The 20,537-nt window shown below is 40.5% G+C and overlaps 1 protein-coding gene across 7 annotated transcripts; it reads right to left on the bottom strand.

Annotated features, from left to right (window-relative positions):
- Nucleotides 1–343: 343 nt before the first annotated feature.
- kctd17 (potassium channel tetramerization domain containing 17) lies at nt 344–20,079 on the bottom strand. 7 transcript variants are annotated; one of them, XM_061028830.1, is made up of 7 exons: nt 19,622–20,078; nt 9,558–9,666; nt 8,165–8,256; nt 7,677–7,823; nt 5,814–5,939; nt 5,133–5,289; nt 344–4,203 (listed from the first exon to the last, which is right to left on the bottom strand). In XM_061028830.1, the coding sequence occupies exons 1-6, from the start codon at nt 19,982–19,984 to the stop codon at nt 5,173–5,175; spliced, it is 954 nt and encodes a 317-aa protein (XP_060884813.1). In that variant the 5' UTR covers nt 19,985–20,078; the 3' UTR covers nt 344–4,203; nt 5,133–5,172. The 7 variants fall into 7 exon arrangements, with proteins under 7 accessions (XP_060884813.1, XP_060884814.1, XP_060884812.1 ...); XM_061028831.1 differs by having other exon boundaries at nt 344–5,289; nt 7,677–7,820; nt 19,622–20,079; XM_061028829.1 differs by having other exon boundaries at nt 344–5,289.
- Between the last annotated feature and the right edge of the window lie 458 nt (nt 20,080–20,537).

Below are 20,537 nucleotides of genomic sequence, written 5' to 3'. Positions count from 1 at the left end.
ACTTTCATCAGGTGTTTTTTTCCTCTTCTTACACTGAAGCACAAGTGTTAACAGCAACCGCTTAATTACACGATCACTTTTACATTTTATGCAGGAATATGATGCAAATACACTTGTAGTGAACAGTCAGAAATCATGGAGACAGAGAGAGAGGGGAATGACATGTGGAAAAGCAGCCACAGACAGGATTTGAATCTGGACCACACCCTGTGCAGTGGCTACTTAGAAACTAGCTTCTTTATTTTTGTAAACTGTAAACTTCACTGAGCAGTGTCATGTGGATTAGTCAGGGATGTGTCTCTTGTAACATTTGCCGACTCTAATAACAAACAAACAAACAAGATTTTCATTTTTTTTAAACCAAAGGACAAAGATTTATTTTTGTTGAATGGTGACATTCATTTATATTAAATAAAAAATATTCAACTCATGTCACATTGTTGCAAATGTATGTTGCTCAGGTCCTGATAATGAAATGAAAACACAGTGTTCCTTAAAGCCCGTACAGGTTGATTTGAGGCGTTACATTGCATGTGTCACACAGTTTCATGTTTACAGACACTGAGGCTCTAAGGATGGCAGAAGAAGAAAAGTCCAGCATCAGATAAAAAACTGTTTTCTATCCACAGCTGCCTGAAAGTTCCCCCTCCCCCACAGAATGATGACATAGGACTGCTATGTTGACTTTGACACATCAAATACTACATAAAAACACAACTCTACTGTTCAGCAGATGAACAAATAGTAAACGAGTAAAAACAGCCGGCAAACCAAACAAAGTCACTGGACATGCATAAGAAAGTTTCATTGTAGAGCGGCTTTCACTTGAGAGGAATTCTTATCTTGATGAAAGTCCATTCATCAGCATGTGTGTGCATCATATTCAGTAAAACTAACAAATCAAGATCTATAAACTGTTGAAGTTAATTACAAAAAAAAACACAGAAGTCACCTAAAGATGGTGTAAACCGCCTCCCAGTCACACACGCTGGAAAAAAAGTCAAAAAATTCTTTGAAGTGTAACATTCAAAAAGAATAAATTAAACAACTGAAAGTACAAAAAAATATAAAAAAAAGCATGACATTATATACAAAACACCCCGTTAGCCTATCAGTGTACTTTCTCTGTATCCTTATCGAAAAATACAATTCTTACAGCAAATCTGTACTGGAGGAAAAAACACACAAATAACGAACCTCAGTGAGATTGTAAACTACACATCAGTCGACACAATGAATAACTCAGCTATTTATTAACGCTTGTATGAACTCCTGTGAGCACTTTGACACGGAGGAATTTGGACTCAAGGCACCAAACGATCCAAGTTAAACAGGCGACAACCAAAAAAAAAAAAAAAAAAGATTTTATACAATTATAAACATCATATCACATCGTGTCTCTTTCAGTCTTCTTCCTCCTTCTAATGTGTGTAATGATTATCACAAGCATGATAACGTCACTATTCTAAAATCTGCTAACTCAGCTGAAAGCACGTCGGGAGAGACCGGAGAGGTCCAGGATGTTTTTCTCTTACAGGTGAAATACCTCTCACACTTTCTCTTACGCATCACACAGACACACCATGTTGTATTTGAAGGCTTTTTTTTCAGATTTATTCATCAAAATTATATCAAAGAAGTCGCAGACAATGTTCTTAAAGTTGGATTGTCTCGTAATGTGACTTCATTATTGCCTGGGTTTAACAGTTTGAGTGTATTGGCGTCCCTACTCTTTATCAATCCGGGCAGTCAGTTTTAACTGGAGCTAACCTGTAGGGGGGAGGGGGAGGGCTGACGTGAGCTGGGCTAACCACAAATGGTTCTCAAATATGGCTGCAGAGAAAATCTCTCTGCTCAGTGGACAGGGACAAAAAACTGCAGTGTTGAAGAGTAAGTGCACAATAGTTAATGCTAGCAAAGTACAAACCTACTCATAGTTTACGGTCAATAGATTCTCAAACCACTCCGCCAAAGCCCAAAAACCAATAACCTACTGTGTGAGAAGAAATGGAACAAAAGTTGTTGAACTCAGAAGTTTAAAAACCGAAAGCAGCTTTTAGCCCCGTTTGAGAAACCTTAACCATGTCAGTGCTGAAAACTACTTCATTGGTGCATGAACAGCTCAGGGTTTGGGATAAAACAATAACTCCACATGGACTGTTACATAGAGCATGAGCTTCTGAAGCCCTCTGTGAGAAAAAGTTCATGGCTCTGGGGAGAAAGAGCTACCAAACAGGAAGCCGTGATGGCAAACCTTTAGGCAAGGAAAATGAATCGATCACAGAACGGAATGATGGGATTAGGCGAAGCTGTATCATGTAGACACACACTTATTGGAGGGTATAGCGAGTGTAGCTGGCTAACATGAATTTGGAAAGTCAACATGGCTAACAAGCCGGCCTAGGTAACTCTGAATGGTAACCCTTGTTGTTCCTGTTTTACTGTTATGGTTGTTTGTGAATGAACTGAAGAATATTTTATGTATTTTATTGTTCGTCTTGCTGCACTTCCATTAGCTTCTGCTCTGTGACATTTCTGTTTTATTTTATGATGTTTTCTGATAAGCTATGACATAACACGGGGTTATTGTAAATAAATTGTACATAAAATGCTTATTTACATATTTTCTAACCTGCTGTTAAAAATGTTAAAACCTTGTTTTCTTTAAGCCATGACCCTTACTATCAGGCATTCAACGACCACACTGCTAGAGTTTTCCAAGTCCATTTACAGTAAATGTAAAGTCAAAAACCTGCGGCAGGTGTATTTGCCAAACTACACCTAAAACCTATTTTATTCCATTATGCACATTTACAAAAACATCTGTCAGGGTTTGTTCTACAGACAGACACAGGATACACATCTGATCTGTGGTGCAGTTCCTACAAGTTGCCAATAGAGGTTGTTAGAAGTCACGTGTTATGTAAGTCACTGCTTCTAAAAAAACCTCCCTCAATCACACACCTGCACTGCGGCAGATCAGCACACTGTTGAAAGTAGGAGCTGTGAGCTGTCCTCTCTCTGAACTGACAAAGAAAACAACAGAGGAGAGTAGCTTCACCTCACACTGCTGTGTCACCCTCTCCTGCTCAGTTTGTCCCCCCCCTCCTTCTCTCTGAGTCTCTCTTACACTCTTTGCTAACTCATGCCAGCGTCTCTGTCAGCTGAGGCCAAAGCTGCCTTTGGATTGCAGCCAAGGCGACAGACTGAGACGAATGCTGCTGAGCCTGCACCGGCACATGGTGATGCAGGTGTGTATCAGCACACCGCAGGGTGTTGATGCTGGAGGGGCAGCGTGAGTGTAACTGCTGTTGCTTTGAGCTCTGATAGACAGACTCTTATTATCTTTCAGTCTTCCTGTAGCCAGATAAAATCTTTGCATTATTTTGAGTAAATACTTGGATACGAACAAATCCCCTTGTCTGTCTTCAGCTACACTGATTCCATCCATCGATTAAAAGCCAAACAAACCAATCACTGGCTTAATAACATCTAATACCTGAAGATTAAACCAGCATTGGACAACAAATGATTCAGTCATCATTCAGTTATTCTTTACAAGCTTTATGGTTAAGTGAAAGTTAACAGTTGATGGGATCACTGCAGATATTGTGTTTTTGTTGCCAAGGGGATTGTTTACCGAAGCAGCCTTGTGCAACATCGGAGATAAATGGGCATGAAGTTAAAGATCTTGGGAACAACTGCATCCAAAGTTGCACAGTACAGGAGTAATCAGATCCCTGCACTCCATTTAAGATTGATCAGATTGGAGTGATGCAGAAAAAGCTCCTCACTGAGTGATGAAGGCAGATTTCAGATTCTCTGTCATGTTTGTGTATGCAGCACCTTGGATCAGCCGGCTTTACTTTGAATCTTTGGTCATAATTTACTAAGCTCCACTACTGTCCTTGGCAATGTAATGTTTGCACAGCCCAGCATATGACGATTTCTTCTCATAAAATGAGTGTCACTGAAAAGAAAAAGAAAACTACTTGAAAATAAAGCTGTGAGACTAACCTATTCTTCTTCCTTTTTGGCCATCTTTATAACTGGCATTATGTAAATAAACCGATGCTACAGATCTTGTTTTTGATGACCGCCTGTTGAGGCACACTTACACTGTGTGAGTGTCATAATGAGCCAAGATAAAAGTTATATTCTTTTTTTTTTTTTTCACATCCGGGACCCGTGGATCTGGAAAAGCTGTAAATTAAAAACAAAAATCAGACATCAGAAAATGTGGATCCGTGGCAATGTAACCTTAAAACCTTCTAGCTAACTGAAAGGATATTTTGGCTGCGATTATGGAGACAGAATGCGAGCTAATGACTTGACTGACATGAGAATGACACGTTTTAACCATGTTTAAAATGCATGACGTCCATGTTTGAAAGTGGTTTCTCAGGGTGTTATCTCCTCTGAGTGACTGTGCATTGTGAATGTAAATACAGTATGCACACAGACTGGGAAGGACATCCAACACTACAGCTACACTGAAAGGTCAGAGATATTCATGTCACAGCATTGGTAATGAGAGCCCACAGAGACACAGTGTTCAATCAATATGTGTGTGGCTGTGATGGGTCACTGAGAGACCAGACTGAGCATGTCCATATTCACACTCAGACACAAGCTGCTGCAGGTCATGACTAACAGCGTGACGGAATTACATTTTCATCCAACAGCCAATCAGCAAACTGTATCGCATGTGCAAAGTGTTGCTTTGAATTGAGTCATTAGCGGTGCTGCAAACGCCTTTGCCTGTGCAGGCTTTTTAAATGCAAGCAGATTACTAGGCATGGTCATTGTCAAAGCCTCGAGATGTGTCCTATGTGGATAAACAAAATCAGATTCATATGAACAAAGGTTTTACACAAACAATGTTAATGCCATTATTTAAGCTGTGGGTTAAGTCAGTGTATGGTTTTAGTATTTTCACTGCTTTGTACATCTACTTGTATTTGCTTGTTTGAGTGTGCACTGGGTAAACTTAAACAGAGGTCATTCTCAATGCGGTGACATAAAACAATAACGACCACCATAGACATGTGTACATACACACACATACAAACCCACACACACTAAAATCTACCAGGTCTACCCTCTAGCACATCCAGCGCACAGTTCCTCACCCATTCCCGCCTCTCTTTGGAACAAAGAAACATGACTCCCTCATTCTCTAAGCCACTCATTCGGTCTGGTATCTCTCTCTCCCTCCTCCTCCTCCTCCTCCTGCTCTTGCTCCTCATCCTTCGCAGCCTCCTCCTCCTCCTCCTGCATCTCCGCCGGCTTCATTCAGCATGATGGGACGGAGGGGAGAACACACCAAAAAAAAAGAAAAAGAAAACGAGACAGAAAACGACACAAAATGAACATGTTGATGAGTGTCAGTGAGTGGACTGTGAAAGGCAGAGGGGTAGATATAGACAGATATATGTCTCTATATCCACATGAAGGAGGGAGAAAAAAGAGAGATACAATAGGAGGTAGACAGGAAGGAACAGTGGATAACAGCAGGAAAGAAAGGGAGAGCTGCATGAAGGATGGGCTGAATGATTGTGTGAATGACATTTTGAGGTGAGCGACATTTGGAGCTTTGAGTGGAGAACGCAGGATCAAAGCACACTCGTATCCCCTTCAGCGAGAGGAGATACCCTCCTTCTCTTTCACACAGACACAGAAAAGCGCACACACACAAAGCAAGGACAGCGAGGAGCACACGAGGACACACAGCCTGGCAGCTTGATCTTACAACGAGGCTTTAAACATACATGTGTGTGTTTACTGTATGAGGACAACATTAGAGCATTCACCTTGGTTTTGTGACTCTGCTCCGTGCCCAGTCCAGAACCAGGAGTGTGAAGCTCCTTTGATACGACACATAGAAACTCAGCCTGGTCCTCTGTCCCGTAGCTGTATGACGAGCCGATGTTCACCATCTTGAAAAAGACACAGATACAGAAAGATAAACAGAGACAGAGAAAAAGGGGGAGTGAGTGTCTGGAAGAAGTAGAGACAACAGCGGAGAAATCAAGGAAGGGTCCCATCACAGTGAGGAAAGAGTCTTGAGCTCATGCGGGTGGGGGGAGCGGGGCGGTTCGGTCTCCTGCTAAACACTCAGTGGACTCAAGAAGAAGCTTCTTCTTAACTGGTGGGAACAAAAACACAACTGTGGGTCCGCTTCTGCAGGAAACAAATCGTGGCTGTGCAGCATGCAGTGGAGACAAGTGGCAAAGCAGCAGGAGGGGTTGGGTGGGGGGGAGGGGCAGACGGGTCTATATCCAAATCATAGCTATAGTGGGGATAGACTGAAATAAAACTTTCAGAGATGTTGGTCTGAATCTCTATTCAAGAAAATCATCAAACTAAACTAAAGCCTCTCATCTCCTAAAAAAGATTTGTTAACGCTGGACGCCAAGGGATCGATCTACATTATTAGATCAATCTAACAGTGTTCTCACTGTGAGCAGTGTTGAAATGGGGTCACTGTGTTCATAAGACTGTCAATACTGCGAGAGAAAAACTAAACAGACAAACATTTGTGGACCAAAGTTAGTTAAAATAGTTCAAAAGTTATCCGTCACATTTTAACAAAGTTAGCCTAAATGAGTCATCTGCTTGTTTTGAATCAAAACCAAACAAAACCTGAAAGCTTCTCTTGTTTAGGTGACTAAGAAAACCACAAATATGTCTAATCAAACACATCAACAAGAACAATTGTGTTATAAAAGAATGGCTTTTCAATTCAACACTTTTTACAATTTACAATACAATTTTTCAAACTCAAAAAGGTTTCAGATTTGAAAGACTGCAGTCTGATATCTGTAACCAACATAGTAGAAATATAAGGAAAGGGGGCTCTAGGCTGGCTCAGTTAATAGAAAGCATTCCCCATGTGAAGAGGCTTTAGTGCTCGCTGCTGCGGGCCGGGTTTGACTCTGACCTCGGACCCTCGCTGCATGTCATCCCCACTCTCTCTCCCGTTCCAATAGTTTCCTATCTTCAGCTTTCTTATCACAATAAAGGCAAAACCGCCCAAAGAAATCTTTAAAAAGAAGTATACAGAAAAAAACAGAGAGAAAGATCAGGGCAAAAATTCAACTTTATGATGTTAGTGCATGCATAGGAATCATTAATCTGAGAGTGCTAAATGTTTGTGACTGATTTCATGTTTTTTGCTCACTATGTGAAAACACTGATTCCACTTCTCTAAGTCCTGTCGCAGCAGACTTTACTAAAATGTTTTATTGTCTTTGATAATGATAAATAAAGACGATGCTTTTCCAGCACATTCGCCAAAGTCTAACAGCCGTAGAAAAAACACTTGGACCAAAACAGTGACTGGAGCACGGGTACCACTGTAGTGTAGTCTGAGTCAGAGACTGAATAATAGAGGCTGTCAGTTAGAATGAAGAGGGTCGCACATGTTGTGGCATCATGTTGTTATCTCTATCGAAGGGCAGTGGAGAAAATTAAAGATGGGGCTTTTTCGGGAAAATCAGCTACTTGTGCTATTTCAGCTGGAAAAAAAGTGAGAACTGAACCAAACAATCAAATGCAATCTGGAAGTCCTAATCTGATTTTGGGAGTGCAGATAGCAGGGCTCAGGTGAGGGCCAAGGGGGTCAGGCCAAGGGTCAAGATTGAAGGGTCAGCAGCAGCGTGAGTCCAACCCACAGTCCAGAGCAGTCCGGTGCGGGGCTTTCTGCAGGCGCGCACGCTGACCTGCTCAAACTTCCAGCCGTCCGACATCGTGGAGACCATCTGGGTCAGCTCCTCCTCCTGACACTGCAACACTCTGTAGACGTGCTTGGGGGGCACCTGCTGGGAAAAGAGAGAAGAGAGGGTTTAGGAGACAGAAGACGGATGAAGAGGCAGTATGTATGTTTGGTACGGCAGTGGAGTTATGTAAGAGTGCAAACATCTAGGAGAGAGAAGCCTGATGTACAGCAGCGCTCTTTAAAGAAAGGCACAGAAGGGTGAAATCACAAACAAAGAGAATGACTGAAAGGCTGCTCACTGACACCATCACATTGTTAATAACTGCATTTAACAAACTAGTGAAGCGACTGGAGGGAGCCATGTTTCTCTGTGAAGCAATCAGAGCAGCGGGGACGAGCAATACTCCTCCTTCATGAAAACACTTTGACTAGTTCTGTGCATACCTGCGTGGCTTTGGAGTCTCTCTCCACGATCCTCTCCTTGATGAGTTTGATCAGTGGGGTAATGTTGTAAAACTCAGCCTCCTCCAGGACACCTGAAAACAAAAGATTCAGTGATTTAGCTCCCGGTTACATACAGCAGCAAAGTGGATCTCAAGTGTTTCTTTGAGAAATAATTTAAACCACAACTCAAAACCCTTAAATCAACAACACTGGCCGATTTACAAATGATTCTCAAAATAAGTTTCAGATGTTTTTTAATAATATAAGTGGACTCTGCTTACTCATTATAAAAACTGTCATTACTTTTAGCTTGCTATTGTAATCAGTAAGTCCTTATTATTCCACTGATTGATTAATTGATTACCCTTATATTTGATTTTATCATTTACAAGTTACTTCTCTCTTTAAGCTTTCTGTTTACTTTTGGATGTTTAACTTGAGCTTTTTATGTTTGTCATAAAGTCTTTACTTTAAGCTAACTGTGATACTTTAGGTCTTGGCTAACTATTTTCACTAATAATTTGCATAAACACAAATGGACAATGTGCCTCAGCCTTCTCCAACTGCACAAAGATAAAGCAACAACAAAAACTAGACAGTTACTGACACATTGTGAATTTGGAACCAGAGTCTGTGCAGTCGGGATTGGCTGGAAGAGCCACAGAATTAACATCACATCACCTCCGATAACAAAAACATGCATTTAACTTATCCATAAAATGGCACAGATGCCACAGGTATACCGTCCTAAGCAGAACAGATTAGATTAGTGATAGTTAGAAAGAGAATTCAATGACTCTTGTGTTTGTGTTTGTTAAGTTTCCTCTTGCTGTTTCTGCTGTACTGGTGAACACAGCGCTGCAGAAGACGCTTAATAAAAATAACCTGCTGTATTCACATGATGGCGGTGTATGACCTATACTGCAGTGGGTCTGTAGGGGGAGCCCTAAATCTTTTGGCTTCACTTGAGGCGAGGTATTCTGCTGTCCATTCTTCACACAGTCTACTTTTTACTGATTGATTTAAGTTTTCATAATCATCAAATAGTCTAATCAACTATTTAAACAATTTGTTCATTACTTCATTCACTTTTAATGAATAGTTACATTTGATGTGTTTACATACCATCCTTTTACTTTTATCTGAACTTCAAATGTACACCCATGTTTGAAGTCACTATGTTGAGTAACCCAATAGTTACTAAGCAGTTTCTATGCATATTATAAATGTTCATCTTTCATTAACTTGATTGCTACAGGACACTTCCAGAGAAATAACAGTATGTGAGGTAGTATGTACAGTTTGGAGACAACGAGGCATTTCCTTATGGCCACAAACCCACAAACTCATGCACCCAGGCCCCATCAGAGTAAAGTGAAAGCAGATCAAAGACCTTCTTCAGCCAGCTCCTTGTTGTACACCAGCTTGCCGTGTCTCAAGTAGTTTAGGATGGGACCAAAGTATGTGGGGTCTCTGTCGATTACGTAGGCTCCCGTCTCATCCTGTGGCAGAGACAAAAACATCATCACACATGAAACACTTTCAACCATAGTGTTATGATATGGTGATAATACACACAGTGTGCTTACATTATGTCGAGTTTTAAATAGACTAGTGTTGTATTCAGAACTTTATTTTTATAATCTGTGTATTGTCTAACTACTAATATTCCTCATTAATACTTTTTATGGTCATGTGTGATTTAATGACCAATCAGATATCTCTCAAATGAATGTAGCTCCTTCCTCGAGCAAGGACTTTTTTTATTATTATTTTTAGACTGCAGCATACTGGCAGGAAAATAACATCCTGGTATGCAATTTAATCTGTTGTGCGCAGAATTGGCTGCCCAGAAAGGATGTACGTACGCCAAACACATAGCAGAGCTCTCCAAAATAAAAGCTCCCCATAGACGAAAGGTTATGTCGTAGAACAATGCAATAATGTTGTTTCTGAGATGAAAATGGGTTTGCTTTTTTTTTTTTTTTTTATTTCCCACTGCTTGTTTGTTAGTTAAAAAAGTAAGTCTTCATTTCTGATTAAACTCACTTCAGTGTTAACCTAATATTTCATTATCCATGCTGATAATAAAACATTACTATCTGTGTTGCCCTTTACAGCTACAACAACTGATTTTTGGACACACAGGCTACGGCTATCCCTCCCGAGTAGTTTAATGTGACTTTATTTTCACAAATGTAGAAGCAGCCTTCTTCTCTCCCACCTCCAGGCTCCACTCCTGTCAAGCCTGCCTGGCTCATATGTCATGGCACCACCAACATGCACGCACATCCTCCCCCTGCTCTCTTCCTTGTGATAATCGCTTAAAGCAGAGACTCTCTTTAAGATTCAAATTCACTAAAGAATCACTGCTGCAGTATTAACAGTATAAACAGGCTATTTATATTTGGATGGTGGCTTGTAGAGTATCATTTCGATCATAAGTGGAAAAGACAGAAAAACTGAGAGTCAGAGAATGAGAAGAAAATGTGTATCTTAATAAAGAGAACCTGCAGTATTCACATGACTGATTCTATTTATGGCTGTTTGCTGAAGCGGCAAACGGACAGCCTGAGCCTCCAGCTGCATCTTGTAAACATGCATGTTGTCTCTTTTATTAGTGGACCCCTACTCATTCACACACACACACACACACACACACACACACACACACACACACACACACACACACACACACACACACACACACACACACACACACACACACACACACACACACACACACACACACACACACACACACACACACACAGTACCACTGGGTTTGTTACTTCATACTTGATGATCATCCTAAACCCATAACATAAAATCCAGATTAAACTTTTCTACATAAATCAAACAAAAAGTACTGCCAGGGTCCTGTTGTCCACTTTAGTGTTGTATTTTTGCCGCTGCAGGTCGACCTGGTGAGGATTTAACTCTGCTTTGAATGTTTGAGGGGGCTCTAATGGACTTTGAGGTTATTTAAGCAAATCCAAATTTGTTTACTTGGAATTGGATTATTACCGATCCTTTTTTAAGGGGAATATCAGGCCAGCCTTTTGTTTGGAGGTGAAGGCACTTAGGTCACTCTGGACCAGGGAAAGAGGCTTCTTCTCCAGGGAGCTGTAGCAGACAAAGAGTTCTCTCCTGATCAGATGAATTCCCAGACCCTGCGGTCCACATGTCAAAGTGTCTTTGGGAGAGACAATGAATTCCAAATTGCTCCCAAACGCAAGCCTTTCAAAGATTAGCTTAGCTTCTTATATAGCTTCTTATGTCTGACCACAGGGTATGAATGTGTGTGTGAATGGGTGAATATGATTCATCACGCCAAGGAATGAGTGCAGTCCGTTAACAATGTCTACCCCGGTCCTCTGGAATGTGTTTCAATTCAGACTTTTGCTTTAAACGACCATCTCATCGTTAAAACAGAAATCATGCAGGTTAGTAGTGGATGCAAAGCCTACAGCAGTGCTTCCCAAAGTGCGGGTCGCAGCACACTGGTGGGCAATTTGGGTACTGCATGTGGTGCCGCGAAAGGACCTCCACCAAGAATAAAAATAAAATAAATATCACAATAAATGATGATTTACCATGACTCAACCCTTTAAGTGATTAGTAAGGCCTGTCATGACTATTCATGGACATTATATCATATAATATTTTACTATCTGTTCAGTTAACTTTCTTGTATGTGTCATGTGTTATCTTGCCATAATATCATGTTGTCGGGTCCAATAGTTGACTCTGACTGGGAGTGATAGCTGTAGTCATGAAACGTTTATTTCATAATGGCCGTGGAGTCATTTTGTGTTTCAAAGTGGGCCGTGGCAGTCTTAAATTTGAGAAGGCTGGCCTACGGCAAATATGATGATTGTTTCACTTCCCCTCCCCCTTCCTGGTATCAGCTGCATTGGTCAGGCTTGAAGGTTTTTGAGGTATAAAAGAATACCTCTCTTTATAAACTCCTGCAGGAACACAAATCCTGCAGCCATGCTTGTAATCCATGGAAGTGGCACCAGCTCTTAATTAGTCTCCTCTTAGCCTAGTTATAACTTAACTAACCTGAGAAGAGATTAATGTGTGTCTAAATTAAAACATGGACTACACACAAGCTGGTTTGCCTGTAGAGATAATTGTTGCTGAATATTTAAATCCTGTTTCCGCTTTAACTATTGTTTCGCTAACTTAGCTAACTTTCCGTTAGCTTCCGATGATATGTCTGAAATGAAAAGATCTGATGAGGAATACCCTTCTGATGATGGATGGCAAGATTGTAGTATTAAAAATATTTCACACAAAAATACAACACCTAGAATGATGAAACATTAAGCCAATGATGGTTTTCATATTTTCTAACAATGGAACCTATTTGTCTTGATGTGTGCATATCTAAATAAAAATCATAAAGTTATACTGTGGTCAAGAGTCAAGATAATACAGAAATCCTCTAGCAGCATGAAGGATTTTTTGTACGACAGACAGCGTGCTGTCACCCTAATTTCAATGATCAGTCTGACTTTATCCTGCCTGCACACACATCTCTTCTGGAGCGGCCAATCATCGCTGGTGCAGCATGACAAGAGCATCTGATGAGCCTTCACACTACGAGACGTACAATGAATACAATGATGGAGGAAATCTACAAGCACACACAAAAAGATTCAGACTGTGATGCAGTCTGCAGAGTGGAAGTACAGTCGGATGAGGGAAAGAAGGCAGAAGGAAGACGAGGAGAATGTTAGAGATAGCCACAGCGAAAAATACCTGGAGGATTACATATTTTAGAAAAAACAGTATAACTGAAACCTGCTATAAGAAATGAAGGGCAGACATACTGAAAAACAAAACAACAAAGAAAGAATAGAGGGAGAGTGCCATAGATACAGAGGATGAAGACATGCAGGATTTCTGTTTTTTTCTGACAAAAAGACACAAAGAGACTGTTAAGGTCCAGCAGTGACAGAATGGATTAGAATATGTTCGTCTGCTCTGAAAATCGCAGTTATTACAGAGTGGAATGACTGCAGGCTCTGCAGCACAGACACAGATACAACAACACATAATCCAAAATGAGCGGAGGAGCTGCAGCAGAACAGAGCGACGCCTTGTCAACGTGACTTGACTTGACAGTGTGGGCATGACAACACTGGCAGAAGGTTTTCTCCCTCTCTCTCTCACTGAAATATTGAGAATTTGTAGGTTGTTGTTTGTTTTTACAGAAGAGGCATTTACACATGCTACACCGATTTTTATCACACAACATTATTATTATTATTATTATTATAAGGGACATGGTTTGTAGGTTAATGGCTTGCAGAACATTTGCTTAGGGAAATAGGATGTGACTCCACTATATCCTTCTGTAACCCCCACAGGTTATCAAACACACCTTAACAAAAGCCCAACACACACACACCTGATCTTTAAACATATGATAAGAAAACAGATGCCTGATATGATTAGGGAAATGCTTGCAGAAGAATGTGATGTTATCTGTCCCTGTATCTGTCTGAGTGTGTTTTTCTTTTCATAGACTGTATATAAATGGACAGTGTGCTTCAGCCTCCCCCTGTTGAACAGGATGAAGCCAGAACTACCAGAAATGGGTGCATATATAATGCATATTCACGAGCCGGGTCTGCGCATTTGGGATCATCTGGAAGAGCCACGGTATTGACGTCATGCTGCTTCTGCTTACAAAAAAGAAGTTAAAAAAACATCTTTGCCAAATTGACTATATTATCAAAGTAGTCTATATTCAAGCAAAAGTATGGGTTTAATGTACAACACCAGCAGCCAACAAAAAGCCTATGCATTTTGACTTTGGCATATCCAAACACTGTGATACTGATCCTGCATTAATCTGTTGTTACTGCATGGTGAAAATGTGGAAATACATATCTGGTCTGTTGACGTAATTCTGACATAAGGGGAGAGGGGGCAGAAGTTGTGAAAAACTGTGTTGTCCTGTGATTTCTAATTAGGGATCCTCCTCATTTTTCGTCACAGATGGTCTGGCTGAACCACATGCTCCTCAGTGTTGGTGACGTCTTTGAGGTAGGAGGCATCATAGCAGCTCAATAAGGTCCCCACTCTCTTCGGGGTGAATATAAACAGATTTCGAGGGCTTCCTTGCAAAATGCAGTCATTAGATGTCACCTTAGCAAATGTTCTTAGAAGTGTAATTCTATGATTTCTATCCAGATATATAAATCTTTGTGAAAAGTATATTGGAGTACTTCCTGCAACCCTTTCCAAAATGCAAGTGCATTTCTCTCTTCATGTAAAGAAGGTGTTTCTAACCTTCATCTCTACCATCTGTATTGTTTAATTAAATAGATTTCAGTTCCAATAAATGAAATGAGCAAAGCAGTTGACATAATTAAAACAGTGGGGGTAATAGGAAACTCTTTAAATTATTTTTGTTTCTATAACACGTCTAATTAATTTTTAGCCATCTTGATTTTAAATCGAACAAGCAGTTATTGGGGAGCAAAAATACAAAAATCATATGTGTGTCTTGCACTATATTCACAACTCTGTGCTATGTATTCAATTAAAATATATATTTTTTAATGTCTGGGCCCTGCCTGTGTGTCATAATAGAGATCTCACAGCGCAGATAAAATGATTAAAGCGAGTTCAGGCTTGTGTTGGAATCCATGCCGACACTGCAAGATGGGACGAAGACAGCCAAAGAATTATAAACCACACATAAAAAAAGTATCAAGCCAACATAACTCAACTGTATAGTAATCAAATATGAATCCATTTTTACTAATCCCAAATCTGTGATCATCTGGTTATGGGGTTATATTTGCAATACCAGCACTGTTACACCTACTTAGCTAACATCACAGCAGGATCAAAGCTGAACTTTAGCTATTGGCTTGAGACCATAAGAGGTCATCATGAGCCGTATTAGCGTCAGTAGTTAGCACTGGGTATTATTCTGTGCAGGGGAAGGGCGGCAGAGGCACTGGTAATCTCATTAAAACATTCACACATAGCCAGACAGTGTCTGTGGGTTTGAAACGGCTAAGAACACCCGAGCAGAAACACGCCAACATCAGCGGATTATAGGGGGACTATGGTCCAGATAAAATCAGCTCCCCCCCCCACACACACACACACCCAGTGAGAGAAGAAAACACAGAAGCTGATCATCTCCTGTGTGATTGAAGTTCAGATTGCTTTGTGTACTCAACATCACAAGCTGGTTTCATCTGGCTCATTGGGACACTCCCTGCAACATGCACTTCATTCTATTCCCAACCTCCATTCAAGATTGGATTGGACCTGTACAGCGCTTTTTGGATTGTATTGGATTGGTAGTTAGTGTATTCACTTTAGATGGTTTTAGTAGGGAGGGTGTTTATATCAGGCGAGACCGAGATGGTCCATCCAAGCTGAAAAAAAGATGGAGAAACCTGTATGATATATTTTGTTGAGTGAGTGAACCTACATTAATGCACAGTCATGTTGTGTAGGTAGCTTTCTTTATTGGTTTGATCTTAGTAGTTAACTGATATTATGGCTCAAATCTAGCAGGCAGCTTGTTCTGTGATACTGAAGGCCTGAAATGTTAACGTTAGCGTGTTCACAAGGCTCTGCTACTCTACTAGACTGAAGAGAAAAAGCTCTATTAGCAATGAAATGTTTCCTCTTCACATAGATAAACCTGCAACTGTGATGCATTTTAGAAAATGGTTGTTTCATGAATTAGACAGATTTTTTTTTCTCCCCCACAGTTGACTGTACATCCATCTGTTGAATCATTTACGCTTCTGTGCATTCACAGCTGTTAGGATCAGTGGGTCTGAGTGATCTAAAGAAACATGCTTTGTTTTCATCACGAGGCTTCTGAAGCTAAAGCCATAAACAAAATATATATATATATATAATATATATTTTCCTCCTGATTTCACATTTATTACCGTGACTATTCTTGTGACTCGGAGCTGCATAAAGGTCATCTTACCAAATAACTATTTATCATTTTGCAGTCCTGCACACACCTGAGGAATAAATAAAATACAATACAAATAAAAATCAAAGATAAAACAAATAAAACGAGACTTCTTTAATATAATGTCTATAAATGCATGAATATTGGCTACAGTAGGTGTGTTTGGCCCCGTGTCCACTGAGTATGTTTTTCAAACAGAAAAGCGCTGGCTGTGGGCTCGGGAGCGCTTGCATAACTTTAAAAAAAAAGCAGCTTGAGCACTCCTCAACCATAATTTTTAAAGGTTATAACTCCCATAGGTCAGACTCCCAGAGTCCTGTTTTTAGCATGACAGCAGTGCCATGGAGACTTATTAACTGAAAACAAAATAATCTAGTCTCTAAAATGAAACGAGTTAAGAGTTTGTGATAAAGAGCAGAAAAGACAGCCGAGGGAGGGCAAACATGCGATGAGTTCAGTGAGTCAGCTGCTGACAGTGAGGATGAGAAGAGAATGGTCGATAAAGAAAAAAAGAGCCAAGATGAGTGAAGAAAAGAGCTGTAGGTGTGTGTTTGTGCCAGTTGGATAGTGAGAGAGTAAATATGTGGCTTTGTGTCTTAAAGTAGTGCAGAGGAAGCTCCTGCTGGGTCACACTGAAGGTCACATGAGAATATTCTGCCCTCCCAAAATGCCCAGCGCTGCAGCAGGGCAACAGCAGTTTCTGATCTCCTGTAAAAACCTCCAAACTCCAAATTTGGAGGTTGTTTTTGGCACTAACCCTGGAATACCTGTTCCCTAGCAGATGGGTTTCTTCTGCAAATGCCAAAAAGTACTTGACTTTTTGGAACCCTCTAAGGGATAACATTTACAGCAAGTCATGATGAAGCTAAGCGTGAGATCAGGATTTGACATATGCTGATGTAGACTGTGAAGTGGGGCAGCTGTGGGTCAGAGATAGAGTTTTGCCTCTCAACCAGAAGGTCGGGTTCAGTCTCCAGCTCTGCAGTCACATGTCATAGTGCCCTTGGGCAGGACACTGACCCCAAAATCATTACGCCGGTGGTGTACGAATTTGTGTGAATGAAGTAGTATCGTTTGACTGTTGTACACTTAGCAGCCGCTACCATCAGTGTAGTGTAAATGTGCTTTGAGTAGTCAGAAGACTCGGAAAACGCTTTCCAGGTCCAGTTTTATTTAATAAATTAGTCTATTTTCAAATATTTTGGCTTCATTTTGTAAAACGTTTTAGGTATAGAAGGAAAATCGAGCTGCATTGTTCTGTTAGCAGACTAATTGTTATCGCTCTTTAATTTGCTCGTAGCTTAAAATTGGACGGAATGACCGTGATGTAAGAACGCTTTAGTGAGCTTGAAATAATCAGTGAGTACAGTATGTTATTATTCTTCTTTTCTCTAGTCCCTCACTTAAACAGCTTTTATCTGCAAGGGGATGAGCCGGCCGGCCGTCCAGTCCATGTAAACACGACATAAACACAGCTCAGACAACATCACAGACAGCGGGGCTCACGCGTCACTCATTGTGGACAGTCATGACCCAGAGAGATATTTACAGAGGATTCTGGATTTCTGCTGTATTTATGTCTAAAAATCACACATTCTTCCTTTAACATCCCCTTACTTGATATTTAAAAAAAAATGTGGAAAAGTGCTAAAACTATAATTACCTGAATTATCACCGACAGCAAGGAATAAATACATTATGCATCCAAACCTTTTCTAACTATTCTATTACAAGCCTGCAGAGCCTATAGGTGATGTTTGTGTTTCTCGAATATTCAAGAACACTTCAAAATATTAAGCTTACTATTGTAGAAAAATGTAGAAGAAGGCATATGGTACAATCATGGTCAAAACAAGACATAAAGCTTCATGATGTACTATTTAAATGACATACCTTATGATTTATTATTGGATGAATATTATCCTACCTATTGCTTTTTTCTTTGACAGTTGCTTACAGAGTGGATATTAAGAGACATAAAGGTCTACATCTAAAGCTAAAAATGACCATTTACAGACGTCACCAGACCTGCCCCCTTCTTCTCTTTGATCACATACATGCATATCAAAGGCTGCAGCATAATAGAAACCTGCATCATTCATGAGACTTGCCAGCCCTTTTCAATGTGTTCAGTCTGCATGTGACTGCGGGATCCACAATACATCTCTCTCTTTCTGTTCCCCCAATAAGATGTCAGCTGCACTGCTTCTGACTGTGCAGCTCCCTGCAGAAGAGGAGGCACGTGTTCATCCATCTGACCCAAGCTATGTTCACACCACAAAGTGATGCTGAGACACACACACGCACGCACACACACACACACACACACTTACAGAAGAAGTAAGAGAGAGTGGGAGAGCTCCATACTGCACATGTACAGTTCATCAGCTGGTAATTAGACAGCTCTCCGCCTACTTCAGAGCAGCAGGCCTTTATTTCTGGACCACAATAGAGTTAAAGTAATAGGTTCTGGGAAGAGTACATAGATAATTCAGTTACAGTATAATATAGTTAGCCCTTTCCTTTAAGGCCACTGTGATGCCTTACAAGATAAAAACGTCACACTGCACTATTCAGTAATATAATTTTTCCATTCAGTCTCTATTAGGTAAAGCACTGAATCACTTCATGCCAACTTGCCAAGACCTGCTCACATACTTTAGCCAATCCTTTTAGTTATACAAAAAAAATACCTTTACCACACTGGGATAAAAAAAATGATATTGAGCCAATCTTTAACCACCTGTCAACACCTGTCAAAGTATAACAATATTATCATGGGTGAACGTCTAATGTAAACTCAGCGTTAAGAGCAAATATGAGCCACTACAGGAATGTTATAAAACGTTATTTTCGAATAGAATAGAATTACTTTATTGATCCCAAACTGGGTAATTGTGGCGTTACAGCAGCAGGTTATCCAACACACAAAATGAGCAAAAAACACAATATTAGCAAATCTAAACACAATATAATATAAAATACAAAGTAAATAAGCACTAAAAATATCAAAACTAAGAATGTGAATATATACAAGCAGGGTTTAACTTAGCATTACTATTCTTAAATATGGAAGATTAAATGTAAATGTACAAAAACAGAGTTGTAAATGGACAGTATTGACATAAGTTAAAGTGCATTTTGGGTGTTTTACAAGCTTTGCCACCATATAAAGCTGACAGAGAGTGATGTTATTTCTTCACATAGCCTTAACCAGCCAGCTACTTTAACATAGCCTGTTGTGTTTGAAACTAACATTAAATGTAGGCTCATAGATAAACTACAAATGTAGGCACATTAAAGCATGACACACATAAATAATGTATATTGGGTAATGCATGTGAAGGTAGCCTCCATTCATTATTCAGGCTCACTCATTGCTTGGTGCCATCAATAAAACATACTTGTTACCTGTTATTACAAAGTAACAACTCTTTTAAGAAGTAGGTTACCGTACACTGGGAATGGTTCACCGGACTCACCGTGTCTGAGTGTAGGTCCTGCTGCTGACACAGCCGGTACAGGAATGAAGTTTGTTCTTTGAGCAGAGTGTGCCGCGTCGTGAGGAACACCGTGCCGCCGACGTTCAGCCGGACCCACTTCCCGTTGTTCCCCCCGGTGGGGTTGATTACCGAGCCGTTCCCGATGCTCTGCGACGCCGTCCCGCCGGACTCCGTCGTGCTGGCGGCGGTGGCGGACGTCGCGGTCTCGCTCGCCTCGCTGTCTTTGTTGTTGTTGTTGTTATTGTTGTTGTTATTACTATTGTGGTGGATTCTGGTGCCGTGGAGCGGCGACAGCGCAGCGACGTCCGCCGGTTCCCGCTGCTCGTCCGCCTTCGTTGCCATTTGGAAACAGCCGTTACTACACGAAGTGTCCGCTGTTACCTCGAGTCTCTCCGTAACCTACCGACCACGCTCCGCCCTAAACCCGTACAATCCAAAGAGTACCCAGGTTACAGGAAATTAGAAATGTACATCCGGCAAAGACTTTCAAAATAAATTCTTTATATGATCAGTCCCTGCCGACTCCCAAAATGAAATAAAGCGGATACTGTAAGACTAAATGTTTTCTGTGGTTGGACATTTGTTACTCCATATTATTGAACTTCAGAAATTCAAACTTAAATCAGTTTAAATAGCTACATCATCTGCCCAGGGACAAAAGATAGAAATGAGCTAGTAATCTGGTACAAAGCATCTTTTCTCTTCAGGGACTAATGTTTTTTTTGTACAGTACACTGTCCCTCATTCAAATCTGAAATGATATATCCTTCTCTGTTCACATGGCCCACTCTTTGCACACATAGCCTACTGTCTCAAAATTTGATTTCTGTTTTACACTTTCTGCATTAATTAAAATTAATTTCCGATTATACAACGTTTGCACACTCATAAGCCT

This window comes from Labrus mixtus, chromosome 21, assembly GCF_963584025.1.
Source record: "Labrus mixtus chromosome 21, fLabMix1.1, whole genome shotgun sequence".
NCBI lineage: Eukaryota > Metazoa > Chordata > Actinopteri > Labriformes > Labridae > Labrus > Labrus mixtus.
Note: the sequence above shows the minus strand (reverse complement) of the source record. Positions and strands in the feature narration are given on the sequence as shown.